This window comes from Adelges cooleyi, unplaced genomic scaffold (assembly GCF_023614345.1).
Source record: "Adelges cooleyi isolate 19-005CV unplaced genomic scaffold, UGA_ACOO_1.1 ACOO_flye_CR_arks_rails_tigmint_CR_PRNA_108, whole genome shotgun sequence".
NCBI classification, from domain to species: Eukaryota; Metazoa; Arthropoda; class Insecta; order Hemiptera; family Adelgidae; genus Adelges; species Adelges cooleyi.
This window is the reverse complement of record NW_026095761.1, coordinates 924903-941115: the sequence shown is the minus strand read 5'-3', so window position 1 is coordinate 941115 and position 16213 is coordinate 924903. Positions and strand designations below refer to the sequence as shown.

General features: G+C 28.2%; 2 protein-coding genes and 1 long non-coding RNA gene across 3 annotated transcripts; all 3 read left to right on the top strand.

The window, feature by feature from the left end:
* The first annotated feature begins 610 nt into the window (after window positions 1–610).
* On the top strand, window positions 611–2870 carry LOC126844357 (uncharacterized). Its single transcript, XM_050582501.1, has 3 exons — window positions 611–790; window positions 1671–1827; window positions 2572–2870. Exons 1-3 carry the CDS (start codon window positions 677–679, stop codon window positions 2703–2705), a joined length of 405 nt encoding a protein of 134 aa, XP_050438458.1. The 5' UTR covers window positions 611–676; the 3' UTR covers window positions 2706–2870.
* Window positions 2871–7840: 4970 nt separating this feature from the next.
* On the top strand, window positions 7841–11174 carry LOC126846543 (uncharacterized). The gene is made up of 4 exons (XM_050586088.1): window positions 7841–7995; window positions 8502–8664; window positions 9231–9376; window positions 11092–11174. Exons 1-4 carry the CDS (start codon window positions 7894–7896, stop codon window positions 11149–11151), a joined length of 471 nt encoding a protein of 156 aa, XP_050442045.1. The 5' UTR covers window positions 7841–7893; the 3' UTR covers window positions 11152–11174.
* A 1425-nt stretch (window positions 11175–12599) lies between these two features.
* On the top strand, window positions 12600–14999 carry LOC126844289 (uncharacterized). The gene is made up of 3 exons (XR_007686559.1): window positions 12600–12717; window positions 13425–13596; window positions 14014–14999. It is a non-coding gene; the product is annotated as an uncharacterized LOC126844289 (long non-coding RNA).
* Window positions 15000–16213: the final 1214 nt, after the last annotated feature.

Below are 16213 nucleotides of genomic sequence, written 5' to 3'. Positions count from 1 at the left end.
TATGTGCGTTGTCCTAATTGTGACTTTTAGGTTATCCAAAAATATTAAATATGGTTAGCGACCGGCATCTTTACTATTAATTTTTTTAACTAAAAAAGTCCAAAATACTAGGTCTTAGGATTATGAGTACAGACACATGAAAAAACAATACTCGCATCGAAGACCGAAACTAAACTAACATTCGGGTTTCGAGCTATTATAATTGACTAAGCGCAAACTTAATGAATGTTTGCAATAAACAATAAACATTTTGTCTTTACTTGATCGTTCAAAATTATAGCACATCAAAGTTAAAATTGAATAACCTTTAGAGGTTCCTCCCATCAATTTATACATAATTTTTTTACGATTTTTGATTGGAAGATTCTACATGACTAAATCGATCTTGCAAAAAAAATAAATGAAATACATTATTGTAAGACAGATGTTCCGTATAAAGATTATTTGATAAAAAATAAGCGTATTAAACTATGTTTTTATTTCGTTTATTTACAAAAAAAAAATAGAAGTACTCTATAAATAAACTAGCTGTCAAAAACATATGTTGGGGTGGAATATTATTATTATTAAAAGGATTTTCTTCGAAAATCCAATATAAAACCAGCCACTATAAAGCAATAATAATGATTGTTTTATTTGAATCCATTGTGAATTTTTAAGTCTTATAGAAGAAACAATGAATGTAAAGTATATATTTGTTTTGTGTTTCACAATGAATTATTTAGTAATTCAAAGTGTTGCCGGCGAGACTAGGGATCAAATATGGAGAAGAATCCAGTTAGAAAATATGGTAATTTTATCTTTTTGTGTTAAGTCACTCTAATTTGTACACATTTTCTTTTATTTCTTTATTATTTTTTTTTAAATTAAATAAATTATTATTATATTTTCAATAATTTGTCTGTTACGTATATACTCACATACTCATATACGTATACTCATGATATAGGCAACTTAATTATATTTTTTGTTAAATAGTATTCATTGTATTTATATGGAAAACATTAACGATACTCTAATAATTTACTACAGTTAAATAACTGTCTATTTGATTAATCTTTAATATTTTATTCACACGAGGTAATTTCTTTCAATTAATTCATTTGTTTAATAATAAATGGTGTGTTGTGAATGTATTTTTACTAATCATTTTGTACCAATATTAATATTTATCATTTCGTATGAAGATTATTGGAACAATTTTATAGTTGTAACATTTTTAAACGTAGTTAAGTTCAGTTGTATGTTGTTTAAAAACATTTCATTTCACTAAACGAATATTTTATTAACTAAGTAATGTGAAATTCTCAGTTTGATTATTTTTTTGTAAATCAGTTTCTGAAGCCGAAAATTTTCTATGAATCCTAATTTCAGGGTTTCATTTATAGGTTATTTTTTGAAACAACAACTAATACATAATACTTCCACATAACCATTCATGATGTACAAAATAATTTCTGTACGCTCTCTATATATATTTGTATACAAATATTACAGGGTTAGATGATACGATTTTATATGAAATATGAACCAAAATATTATAAAATCTCAAAAGGTTTTTTTTTAACAAAATCTTGTTAAAAATTATAACACTCAAATTGATTGACTTTTTATGATATTTTATTATATCAACCTAGATTTTTTAAATGACACGCTACAAAAATTTTCAGCAAATACGAGAGACTTTCAAGATAACTTTACAACATCTCCGCCTTCAATCGGGACAAACACTTACTTTGGAACAATTAGTGTCGTCTTTGGGCTCCGATAATGCAAGACATGTATACCAGTATTTCGATGAAAATTCTCGTGCAGCAAACAACCGAAGTAACTATTAAATATATTGCGTTTATCAATTACAAATTATGTAATAATAGTTTTCTTTAGCTTTGATGCGAACCTTTAGAGCAGTTAGTTATTGCTGGTTCACATATTTTGCAAAAACCAGCGCGGTAGGTTTTTGTCACAGTTCTGCAGGAATTATTATTACTGAAAGTGATAAAATCACTTTCAAATAAACGCTTCGACGCGAATCTGTGTACAGTAAGTTCAAACCAAGCTCCGTTTAAACCAGTACAGTCCCAACGAACCACAGTATAAGACAGCCCAGTATCAAAAAGTAGGTATTCAGGTCCAGTGTCCTCAGATATGCATCGAAGCGTTTATTTGAAAATGATTTTATCATTTTTAGTTATAATAATTCCCGAAGACCTGTGACCTCCCCGTTCGTTCCTCCTATGCTTCGCCCCTACAATACTTGTTTTCAAGAAAAATATAACTCTCGATTCTCGATATGAATTTTCCTTTGCCCTGAGTGTTAAAACGTGTATTTATTATACTAATATTAAATTTATGACACGATTCATTTGGAAAAACTGCTTTATTAGTTATAAATAATGTTTTGAATTTGGCTTGGTAAGGTTTTCAATCCCTAGAAAGGGTTTACTTTCAATTGTAGTTCAAAGTATCGTGGGTAGTATTTTTCTTTTCTTTTTTCTGGGCCACTGCGCAACTGCTGTTTATAGTATAGCAATTTATTTATGTACGTTATTATTATTTTTTTTGTTTAAGACAACATAAATGAGGATCTTTATGGGGCCGTTATCAGAAGAGTTTGCGAAAAAAGTCAACAGGAAGTACTACAATTTTTAAATAAGGTTAATATTGCAATACTAAGCGATAAAATAGATGCGCTTTTAGTATGATTTATTTATTATACTAGCACAGTACTATTCTGATTTATCATCCTATTTTATGTTATTTACTATTTTTTTAAAAGCGATATGAGTTGTAATTGTTTTACTCATTGTGAAATCATAAAATGTTAAGTACTAACACAATATAATAAAATGAGTTTCAAAATAATATAATATGAGTATTTGAAATTAATTGGTACAACCCGAATGGTGAAACAATAAATGGTCAACTTGCCCAATTTCAAAAACCTTATGATATTGTATTATACTGGTAAAATATGTCTAAAAAGTACTGAAAAATACATTAAATATCAAAATGCATAACAACTAGACAATAAAGGTTTTTGTGATACTACACAAGTTTCAAATCAACAGACAAAAACTGAAAAGTAGAAAGCAATATAATAACTTACAAAAAACACGCTTTTATAAAGAATGTTCTAAAAATTAAATAATAACAGCCACAGTACTACTAGCAATCACAGTATACAGGGTGTAAAGTAAAGTTCTACCGAGCTTCAAGTGAGACATTCAGGATGCTCTATGGGTATAATTAATGATATTAATTTTCTTCATCATTTAATATAAAATAATTCTAAGGACAAAATTGAATTGAGAATAAAATTCTAACCCAAAATGATGTGTCACATGCTATATTGATGATATTTTCAATATATTAAAAAACGTTTTGACAACATTTGAAAATAAAATGATACTTATTTTGCTGTGCTTGTTGGATGAGGTGGGAAAAAACAATTATTATATGGTATGATAGAATGGGATGCAATTTAGAGAGCAATTCAAAAATGAATCGTAACTAAAACACTTTGTTAACTCAGTGTTAATGGCCGCTAAAATATGTGATACAATAAAGGAACTATGTAAATACTATAATTAAATCTAAGTGATATACATTGTTACCAATAAATAAAATCTGTGTCTATGATATTTGCATGAACTGTTCTAGCAATACCTATAAAATAAACTGAAATATAAGTCGCTCATATTATGTAGAGCTACTATGAGTGTATGATGTAATTATTCGTACATTTGACTTTAAAATACAATTTTAAAACAGTTAATATTATACATTGGTATTAATAGCACTTATAAATTGAAATAAATTCATATTATATATTGGCACCAGGTTGTTCCGGGTATTGTACGTAATTTCGGGTACCTGAGTATTACCCGTTAAAAAATATCAGTGTAATATTAATACGTTTTAAAAAAATAATGTTATAATAGTTTTATGAATATGCAAAGATGGCAGTTGAAAAAAAATAGTAGTACATCTGTGCATAATTACTAAAAATAGTATGTCTGATTCGAGAACATTGTCAATATACGTTTTATTATTTTTGAAGTTTTATAATAAGACATATAAAACAAATATCAATATTTCCATGTAAAAACGTACACAATTGTTAAAAAAAGGTATACATCGTTGTCATTGTCTTGAATTTGTACACGTTGTTTTACTAAAAATGCAATGATTATTTATAATAACAGTTGAACAAATATATTAAAATAGCTGTGTGATAAAATTAAAATAGTCGAAACATTCGATATTTGAATATATTAATTTATATTAATACGTGCGCACACAAAAGCAAAAAAAAAACAAATTTGCAAGCTACGACTCTAAAAAAACAAGAAATTCATACATTATTTATTTGACACAATATAATAGATAAAAAGTAGCTAGATCATCGGAGCGAGACAAAGGCACAAACCTCTTGAAGTAAAGTGTTTGTTTCAATTCTTAATTTATGTAAATTATCATAATTAACTGTTAATATACAAGAGCCCAATGTTAATTTGTTCACATAGATTTTTCAAAAGAATCTATTACATTATTACATACGTGTCAATAAAATAGATAACAATCAAATTGAAAGAAAAAGTAAAAAATGGTTAATTGGAAATAATTGGTGTATATAATATAAGGCCAGCTTATCCGTTTAATTGCCTTTCGATATTATACATTGGATAAAAATGTATATAAATTACTGTAAAACCAAAACGCATACAAACTAAAGTCTATACTATAAGTTTAGATTTTTGGGATACCACGCATGTTTCATGAGAATCATTTCGTGGCTTAAAACTACTTAGTATACGTTTGACTTCTTCAACAACAAGTTAAGAGATTCCGTGATTTGAGTTATGACTGTTTATTTTCGTAAATATAGAATATTTGCTTAATAGTTATTCATACTAGATTGAAATGTTAACAGGCGGAAAACAACAAATTTACATAACAGCTAAACATGCTGTGCAAAATGTATGACCAGTATCGGTTTCATCAAGCATAATCCTAGGTATTATTTCATTCATGTTAAAAAAACGATGTTCTAATTTGGTTTTGCATTGTAATTAAAGACGTAAACACCTTAAAACATTTACATTCCATATAGTTTTGCATCAATGCGATTTTTTGAGAATGGTTATATCAGTTAAGATAAATGAATCCCAATACGCCGGTTTTGTTTTGTATTTTTAATAACATATACTCATCAGCTTATAAAATAAAAAAGCCACTGTATAGATACAGGTATAAAGATTCGCAGTAAAACTGTGGTACTGGTTGGGCCGACTAAAACTAATCAATGAAAATTGAGGAAATACAATTAATAATTATACAAAAATATGTAAGAGAAAAATGATAATATTAAAATGACGTTGTACAAACAATTTTTTAAAGTTAAAACATAGCTATTATGCAGAATGCGTTTTACTTCCTCCGTGATTTTTAAACTAAAAACACTTATAACAAAATCGAAAGATGACAAGATTTAGTAGACATGATATATCCTTGTTACAATAAACCTAATATTTAACAACATTTAAAATAAAAACATTTTCCTTTTTTTAAATAACTATAACTTTGTTTTTACGTTATTATTTTAAAAATTCGACTTGACATTGTCTACGAAACGTCGTACTGTGGCATCAAATTGTAGTTAAGGTAAATATTGATTGTGTATTTGAAAGAGTACTGTTAACAAGAGTTCAAAAACGAACCGAAGAGAATCTACCGAAGGAACAAGCAGGTTTCAGATCAGGAAGAAGTTGTTGCGAGCAAGTTTTGTCACGCATGTAGAACGCAGTTTGAACTATAACGTATACTTATTAATATAGTAATGAGGATACTTTGTTGATTGCCATTTTTTTTTCGTCATACTATCACAGTCATGTCTATAGGATAATTGACAATGTTTTTCCCATCAAAACTGCTTTGCATGGATTAATTTTTCTCAGGCTTCATATATAGTTAAGGAAAGAAATTCATACATATTATTTATGACAAAATTATCTGTGTTCTGTCTTTCGTATTTTTTCGATATACCTAATACAACCAACGCTACATCATTTTTAAAAAAGTCAAAAATGTCCTTTCTTAATTAATTAATTATTCATTAACTGGTTGAAATATTAAAAATAGGGCGATGGTAGAACACAGACAATGTTGTTGTCTATATTATGTAGAAATTTGGTTTCTTAGTTTTGATTATAGCCTTTGTAAAATTAATCCGCGCAAGGCGGGTTTTTTGTAGAAAAAAACGGGTGTGTGACGTCCTCTTAAGTAGTAACACAACATAAGAAAATGAGTCTTAAAATATAAAATTGATATTTGGAATTGATTGATACAACAGGAATGGTGTAACAATAAATGGTCAGCTTGTCCATTCAATAACCCTAAGGGATTATATGTTGATAAATAATGTGTATCAAGTTCCCAAGAAATACTTTACAATTTAAATACGTATAAAAATGCATAACAACAAGACATTAAAGGTTTTTGTGGTACCACGCGTGTTTCATATAAATAGAAAAACCCAACCGGCCAAGTGAACTTAAAACCGTACCTATAACTGTTAAACGGTTGAGATGTTTTTACATTTTTTTAATTAGATATTATAAACATTGTTTAATTCTGTATAACTACTAATTATGAATACTTTTCCAAGTATATTATACAAATTCCCGGTCTTACTATTATATAGAAGTCAACATATGAGCCGTCGAGAGCAAAACTAGTTAAAGTCATGTAACTTCTTTAATTAAAAAATGAAAGGTTACATTTGAATTGCTGTATTCGTTGTTAATAGAACGTAAAAATTCTCCTGCCAGCAAGCAGATTTAAAATAGAATTATCACTACCTGACTTACGCCACTTAAGCTCTCGACGGCTCGTATGTAAAAGAGATTCTTTTCGAAATAATTTCCAACTCGACTTTCTTTACAGGAATGCAATTAAACCATCCTATGTAATCAAAATGTTGTCTGGATTTTTGGTCTTAACTAATCCAAAATGGCTTTTATTCGTAGAAAAAATTATTTAAATTAAAAATAATACCTTGAAGCTTAAACAAATTAAGAGGTAAATTGAGGGACGTGGTCGAAATTTGTTAAAACCAATTTCATAAATATTGCCTATACAAAACTCCTTAAAAACAGATATCATGCAATCTCCTTAATAATCGCTTTGGCCCAACTTTGCTAACATATTCTTTACTGATTTATACTGTAATTGGTTTGAACTGTGATTTTTTATGATGTATTTTTGTTGTGTCTTTTTGTATAGAGCCTACTTATGGATCGGAAAATGTGCGTGGTATGTTCTTTGGGTGGGGTTTAACTACTTTAAACCCAAAGTTGAGAAACGACATTTTTTTATTTCTTTGATATTTTTTTACATAAATTTAAGAAAAACAAATTTTACTCTTTAATACAGTATTCAAACCAGGCATAAATTGTTTATAATTTCCAAAAAAAAATCTAGCTTAAATTTGAAAGTTATAAAACTAATAAATGTTGTTTAGTCTAGCATTTTTTTTAAATACTTGTACATAGTGCGTACGTGTTCATTTATTATTTGTACGGTCTTTTTTTTTTTCTTTTGATAATCTTAACTTAGTCGTTATATTAACTTTATAGACTGTGTGACACAGACACTTGTATACACAAAAAAATGATACTCCTTGATTTTTGAAATCTAGCTAAACGCCCAATAAATTTACATATTTTCAAACTTTAATAATTGTTATAGGCTTGTGATCCCCTCCCCCTAATATGCCCCGTCCCCACTGTTCTGTTTTTTTTTTAATTCCCTATAAAACTGGTAATTAAAGCGAAAAAAAAATTATTCATTTTGTTCCCGAGTTAAAATTAAATTTACAGTACGCCTAAAATGTATTTCAAGTTCATTATTTTGTTAATAAAATTGGTATTAATTGCCAACTCTGTACTGGGTGCACCACCAGGTTTGTACCCAGAGACTATCGGGAACGAGGTACGGTACTTGGTGTATTATTCTAATATATTGGTCAAAGTTTCACTTTTGTAATAATATTCATACATATTGTTTTCTTTAATAATTAATTGTGTTTTGTCTTTTACGCTATTGTTGGTATACTGGTATCATAGTTATTAGCTCTAGTAAAGAAATACTCAAGATAAAAAAAATAACTTTTTTAATGCATAACATTTATTCATAAATAAATATTGTACTTGTTTTATGATTTATGAATAACGAATTTTTATATTATTGCACTACTCAATTAGGTAGCTTTACAAATTAACCAAGGATAAAAAGTTAATCAAATTATTAAATGGATAAATGAAGAATTGATTAACAGTTAATTTTTTATTATTAGTAAATTTGTATATTATCCATTTTTTGCTCTCTGGACTTGTATCACATTGTTCGTTTTATATTATTCTCTAGTCAGTACGCATTTCAATTTTATAGTTTTTTATGTAACGAATTATAACAATATTATTAAAAACCAATTTCAGAACATAGATGGACTTTATCGATTGGTTAAACAATGGTCGAGATTACCTAGTTATATGAATATTACATTCGATCATTTAATTGCGTTTTTGGATGAGTCACATATTTTTAGAACTCTTGCAAACGGGTACTTCGTAATTGATCCAAGTGAAAGACTTAACCGAAGTAAACATCAATTATACTTAATTTATTATTTAATAATATTTTTTTAGCTTCGATGGATAACTGTGAAGTAGTTAGTTTTGAAGAAGTATTCTTATTCACGTTTATAACAATTAAAATAGGATTGTTTTGTTATTTTTTCCTTTAACATGATAAATATATATCATAAAACAAACTTCTTTATCATTATCAAAAGTTAATATTTATTGAGGATATTCGCAATGTCAGATAGAACAGTCAAAAGAGGGAGAGGGCAGCGATCTTTTTCAAATTTTTGACCCAACAAAGTAATACCAATCCTTAACGATTTCTATTAATATGGAGGTTATTCGAATAAGTCGGTCTAGTAATTCGAGTTATTGTATTTTGCTTTAGGTATTGAAATAAAAAAAACCTCGTTTCAAAATAAGTTATAAAACATTCGCAGCTTAGCATCGAAACTAATACACATACATATATTATAATATACAATTGTATGTTTTAAATAGTGTTAGCGTCTGTTATAGTCTTACAATGTATATGTATTAGTTATTTTTTTTTAATTAAAAATCTTTTTTGTTTTGTTTTAGACAATATAGACAAGACTCTTTTTAGGATTCTTGTAAGATTTATTTGCAATGGAATTAAAGCGGATCCAGTACTCTTCACTAATTTAGTAGCATCGTCGATGGAGTTCAAACTTCTAGACAACGAAAAAGCACCTAACCTAACACCAGTTAATTATGATTTTTAAGATTGTATTATTGTAACAATTTTTAACAATATGTAATAAAAGTGATAAGAATATAAAATTATTGAAATTAATTAATTAATTTAAATTTGAGTATAATGACCAATATTTTCAACACCGACAGTACAAGCTATTTGCGAATTTCGACAAATTTCAGAGAATAATGATAAGCGTACAATAATTAAAGTCGTACCATACGGTTATCGGGTAATATTATTTGTAATTCGGTGTAAGCGAGGAAACTTTTAAAAACGTGATATGAATGGAATAAAAGGCATAAGAAAGAATATCAAGGATAGAGGTTCAGCACTATCAATTTAGTTATTTAGTAGCTTGTACAAAATATATAACATACGTCATTAAATTGTCATGAGTTTTTTTACAATAGAAAGTAGTAACGTTTAGTATACTACAGTGTAGCTGCTTAGCTACTATACTATATAGTCAAAAATTTGATTTACATTGTTAATAAATTTTAATTTAAAAATTTGCTTTTTCACCAATTTTTTTAATTTTAGGTGTATATATATATATATATTATAATGAAAAAAATAGAATAAAATTGTAACATACGAATATATAATTTTTTGTATTGCTCATTAAATATTTTAATTTACGTCGTCCGTTAACTTACAAAAATGTGTTAATTAAAAATATTATTTGATTGAAAAAAAAAAACCAACTGTTAAAAATACAAAAAACAACATTTCCTAAAGAACTTTATTTCTATTGGATTACAGTATTAGAATATCAAGATTTTGAAGAATGTTGCAGTAGTAGGAGCCTCAAAATTTGTGATAACATCATAAAAGTAATAATGCCAGAAAGAAATTATTAAGTACGACAAGAAAAATGAAAAAATCCATTCCAATACCTTATTTAAAAGGAAATTATACGTTTTAAATAATCTTTATAAACATTTTTTATAGTAGGGGTTTTCCCTAATTTTTTTTACTATTCTTGACTGCTCGACCTGGTGACTATATCTTAAAATTTTTAGTAAATTATGCATTATTAAATTCAAAATACACTTGTTGTGAAGTACTGAGAACTTTGAATGGTTAAAAAATTAATCAATTTGGAAAATTACATTTTTACGATATTAAAGTCTAAGTTTTAGGACGGGAGGAGGGTGGATTGTAGTACTATTTTTTCTGTGCGCTTGACTCTACCTCCCGTGCGAGAACAATATTTTTTTATCTCCTACCAAAACATGATTTATTTAATATTTACGACCGTTTTGACAATATTTTGAAAAAATTAAACAAATATTTGTTAAGCTGAAAGTTTGGTTGGACTAGTTGAAAAGAGGAAACAGGTTTATTTGTGATGGAATAAGGTGCAATTTAGAGCGAGAGGAATGTTTAAAACTGTCTAAAATTATAGTGAGACCAACAATGGGTGGCATTATTACCGGCCTCGATTTAAAAAATTGTATTATTCTGTTCCGGTTGGCTCTAGTTTTATAGGTATTTTGCATGGGATTTTTTTATAAACAAGTTATTTGGTAAATGTTTGTGACAATCGTATAAATAATTAATAATTAATTTAATGATAGTTTAGAAACAGATATTACTCGTATATTGTTTGATTGAATGGAGCGCAATTTAGAGAAATAAATACTCAACCATCAAAAACACATTTTCTAGTTTTAAAAATGCTATTTTTATATTATTACTGGATTACGATTTTTATTTCAGCGAATTTCAAGAGTAAATGGGAAACCTGACAGAGATCCTTTAAAAAATTACAAAGCCTGATTTTTGTATTATATTAAATTGTTTTTTTCTTGTGTCTTATAACTTTTTTTAACACTCGCTTTGTCGTCTATAGTTAAAATAATATGCTTATGTGAAATCACAAATCTTACAATTTTAATAGATACATAAGTCACGTATTAAATGTTTAAAGAGGCAACTTGTGCAAATTTGATACAAGGTTAACATAATCATTATCTGTATTTGGTTTAGAGGTTTTATTAAAAATGTAATGTCTTTTGTATTATGAACACCCCTGCAATATTATGGCAGTTACAGAATAAATAACAGAACATCTGTATGCACAAAACTAAAAATAAAATGTTTGCTTTGAGCATTTTGTCAACTTATGATTTATTATAACATTTGACTGTTAGTAGGTATATCAATTGCATACACAATTTTAAAAAAAAATCTTAAATTTGTAGGTAGTGATTTTATACATTAAAAATTCGAAATGAGACTTATTTTAAATATGTAATGTAAATTTCACGTCGGAATGGAATTTGTACAAATATCTAACAATGAGTTAAAAAAGCCTGCACAGTAGGGCAAAGGTGAAAACCATTTGGAGTGAAATATTTGTTAAAATTGTTAAGGTGTGTAAATTATTGTTATTATCTGATTATACGCCGTACTGAATTATTATTTAATCAAAATAATTTTCTGAAAAAACCAAACACACCTTAAAATGACTATTTATTATAAATATAAAATATGACATTCCAATAATATGGTAAAAACGATCTGCGTTGGGGTAGTAAATAAAAACAGTAGTGAGGCACATTGCGATAGTTTGTTGTTTTTGGAATTTTCGATGCAGTGAAAGTGATCATGAGTCGATAAGAATATGCGAAAGTAATCAAAACATAAACACTTAGCAAGTATGATGAGAGGTCGTAAAAAGTCTGACCTTAACAATTATCTTTATTTAAGATACTTAACAATAGGTAAACTCTAACAATAAGATAGTTTGGGGATTATAAGACGATGTAAACAGTAAATATTGTAGATTAGAGGTACAGACATGGTCTGTAATTAATTTGTAAACAATAAGGTACGAGGCTATCCGGAATAGTAGATAATCATTTTTCCCCCCAAATTTAACGTTGAACAATAGTAAAATGCATATAACCAAAATTATTGCGGTTTTATTTTGGTAGTCATTTAAATATTTTTTCTGGTTCAAATTCGGAATGAGGAATCTCATTAATTTTCTTGGTTGACTCTGGCCTAAAAACATTATCATGTTAAAAAAATCACTTCTTTGTAAAACCAATGAATTCTCTGCTTGCTTCACGAATAAAACAAACATAATACCGTTTTATGATTTTTATTTAAATGTATTGAATGATTTATACTACGATGTAAATATATTTATTATTTACATTTTGTTTTTTTTTAATTTACTATATAACCTGCAATCATAGTAAAAACCAATTATTCATTTCGTTGCTGAGTTAAACTTCAATTGACGTTAGAAAATATAATAAGATGCTCACTAATTTGTTAATATCAATTTTTTTAATTGCTAATCCTGTACTGTGTGCAAACCCTACTGATAACGAGGTAATGGTTTTATATTTTCACATATAATATTACTTGTATCATATTTTTAAACAGGATGGTTCATTAAAAATAAGTCGCTCATTTTTTTAATAACCGCAATTTTGGAATTTTGTCTTTATATTTTTTTACAATATACAAATCAATTTATCAAATAATTTACCTATTTAGTATTTTCCATAGCGCCATCAGTTTTTGAAACATATATAATTTTTTTTAATAAGATTTATTTGCTGAAAATTTAAGACTGATTGATAACCAGTTTTGGATAATTACATTTAAAGTTATTAAACTTTAAAATTTAGGACGAGAAGAAGGGTGGAATTAAGTATTATTTTGTTTTGCCCGCATTACTTTCCCGCACCATAAATGCCGTCTTGAATTTTAAAATTAAGTAAATTTAATAGTAACTAACCCCAAAGCTAGTTATCGGCCATTTTACATTCCCAGCAATTATTTTTTTATTTAAAAAATGTATTAAATATATCCGTTACTATTTAAAATGACAGATGACGAGTGACCGTTTAGAATGGAGAAGAGGAAATGTAAACCAACTTGCGGGTTGAAAACAAAATTGAAATAATACAACATAAACTAAATAGTCTCCAAAAAGAAAAAACTACAAAATTGCATTTAGTTTCTGGGAAAATGAGTGTCTTGCTCTTAAAGAATCATTGTATAATAATAATATTAGTACTTACAAATTTTAGCGTCTAGATGGCGTTTATGCATACTTGAAAAATTGGTTGGGAATACCACCGAATCAACCAAATATTAATATTACAATGAATCAATTTTATACGTTTGTGGGTCATTCTGATACGCATAGAATGTTAGTAAATGGGTTCTTTACACTTTATCCAAGCGAAAAGACAAACCAAGGTAAACATTACTTGTACGTCATTTATAATTTTTTAGCTAAAATAAAGCTATTGGTCATAGGAAAATATTCCAATTGAGATTTATAGATATTTAAATTTGTTATTTTTCCTTTAACGTGCATTAAACGTACTAGCATGCACACAAAGGCACGGGGCACTGTTAAAATTAAAACTCGAGTACTTGGTAATATTAATTGAGGATTAATCCAATGTTCAAGGAGTTTTTTTTTCAAATTTCAGCCAAAGAAATCATACCAATCGATTTCTAATCAATACTGGACGCTACTCAAATAAGTCGGTCCAGTAAATCAAGTTATTGTGTTTTCGGGCATCGAAATAAAAAAAACATAATTTTAAAACTAATGTAACATTCTTAGCTTAGCATCGGAACTGAACAATTCTGTTTTTGCTTTTTTAGACAATATTAATGTGCATTTATTTAAGATGCTTATAAGACAAGTTTGCATTGGAACTGGGAGGGATCCAGTACGCTTCACTAATGAACAAATGGCAGCACTCTATAACATAAGCCGGGAAGCTCAAAACAAATATATAAGAGACTATCAATATCTAGAATAGAACTTACTTTGATATCTAAATTATATATTATAGTATTAAGCAACTTATTTGGGTTCATTATTTTCATCCATTTGTATATAAACATTTACATTTTTTTTCGCTTATGTTATAAATAATATGAATTATTCTCCTTTTTAAAAAATTGCTAAATGTTTTAACATAATAAATAAATTGTGTTCGAAATTAAAAATATTAATTTATTTGTTTAAATTTGAGTATAACGCTCAATAAGGGAAATGAGTGCAGTTGTAAGTTACACCAACAGTTACACGACATTGAATCGTCTACGGTATTGGGCAAGAAACAGTTGTTATATATTATGTCCAACAGTTTATTTTAATGAATTGAAACCCAATATTCTACAAGCTTTTATCGTGTATTAATAACATACGACGAGTAAATTATCCACGTAGGTTTACAAAATTGTATATTTGACAGCATTTTTAAAATATTAAAATTAGTTTGCTTTATGGATTAAGTAAATAAAACTATGGTCACGATTTTTTTTTTAACTTTTTAAACTTTCAACGTGATTGTTTTAGTTAAATTTCTTAAGGAAGTAGAACCAAAAAAAACATGCTTTCCTTCAATCACACTTTACATAATTACATTAAAATACAATAAAACAAAGGAAGTAAAGTATCGGTTTTTTTATCCGCGACCGCGACCGCAACCGCTATACATATACTTACACCTACTATTATTTCCGCAGAAATTACTGGTTTAAACATTGAAATTGTAACTAGATTTAGTGTAATATTAGTGACAATTTCTATTGTAAATTGTAAACTGTATTAATAAAATATTGTAAATTGTTGTGTTTAAGCCCTTATTTAATTACTACAGGTCTTCTCAATCTTTTAGTATACAAATAATGCAGCTTTGGTATAAATAGTAATGTTTCATATTTTTGTCCACCTAAATTTATCGTTTCACCCATTGTGCGCCGATTCTCGAATATTTATCGAATTCGACAACATTTTCTCACCATTGGTTTAAAATGGCGACCAAATTTTGTCGAAAGCGACAAACATTCGAGAATCTACCCCTCAGTGCTACTTGGCGGGCCGCAGTCGTAGGGGATCCCTTCGGGGTGAACCACTGAAGCCAAGGAACACCTGTCCCGTGCACTTAGTGCATGGCATTCGCTATGACGTTAACCAATTGTGTTTAATCGTCTATTGCGGAGTTTTTTTAGCTTTTACAGCGGTACCGTTTGGCGTCAGACAGCTTCAGGCTCGAGATGAAGGCGAGCATCGGCGATGGATCTGCTCCTGCTGGCCCTCTGGAATCGCCTACGAGCCGAGAGAGAAGACTTCCTCGGTCGCAACTGACGTAAGCTTCTGACAGGTCACCTCTTCTTAAGACCGCTAAAGGCCAAGGAACACCTGTCCGTGCACTTTGTGCATGCCACTTGCTATGGCGTTGACGCGGTCGCATCGCGACCCGGTGGTGGCCGAGTACTAATCACACCGGAGCCCGCTTTCCCCTCTTCTCGTTTGACAGGATGTAATTTGTATATTACATTATATTATAGTATACACCTATCTTATAAGTTATGTTATAACTTAATATTATTTGGTATAAAATAATAATAATTTTATTAAAATTTCCCACAAATTTTTTATATTACTATTTAAATAAAACATTTTACTTTTTACCTAAATTCGTTGACGATTTCAAAATTTGGCTGTCGAGTATAAATTAGTTTTACCACAACTTACATCTGTATTCTGTAGTTAAAGAATACAAGTAGGATTTTATGAGCTTTGTCTTCAATCTAGAATTTTAGAAGATATATTATTAACAAAATTTAGTACCTAAAGGATACATTAGAGCAAGGAAAACGGAACATATGACACTCGTAGTTTTAATACCTAACATAAATAACTAGAATAAAACATATATTTAATTTTCAAGTTTCCACACAAATCAATATATACAATATAAGTAGATAGTCCAAAGTGAACCTATTGCCGGATAAAGACTTACGAAGAGAAAAAAAATTGTTGCATGGGATAATAAGAATATGGCATACT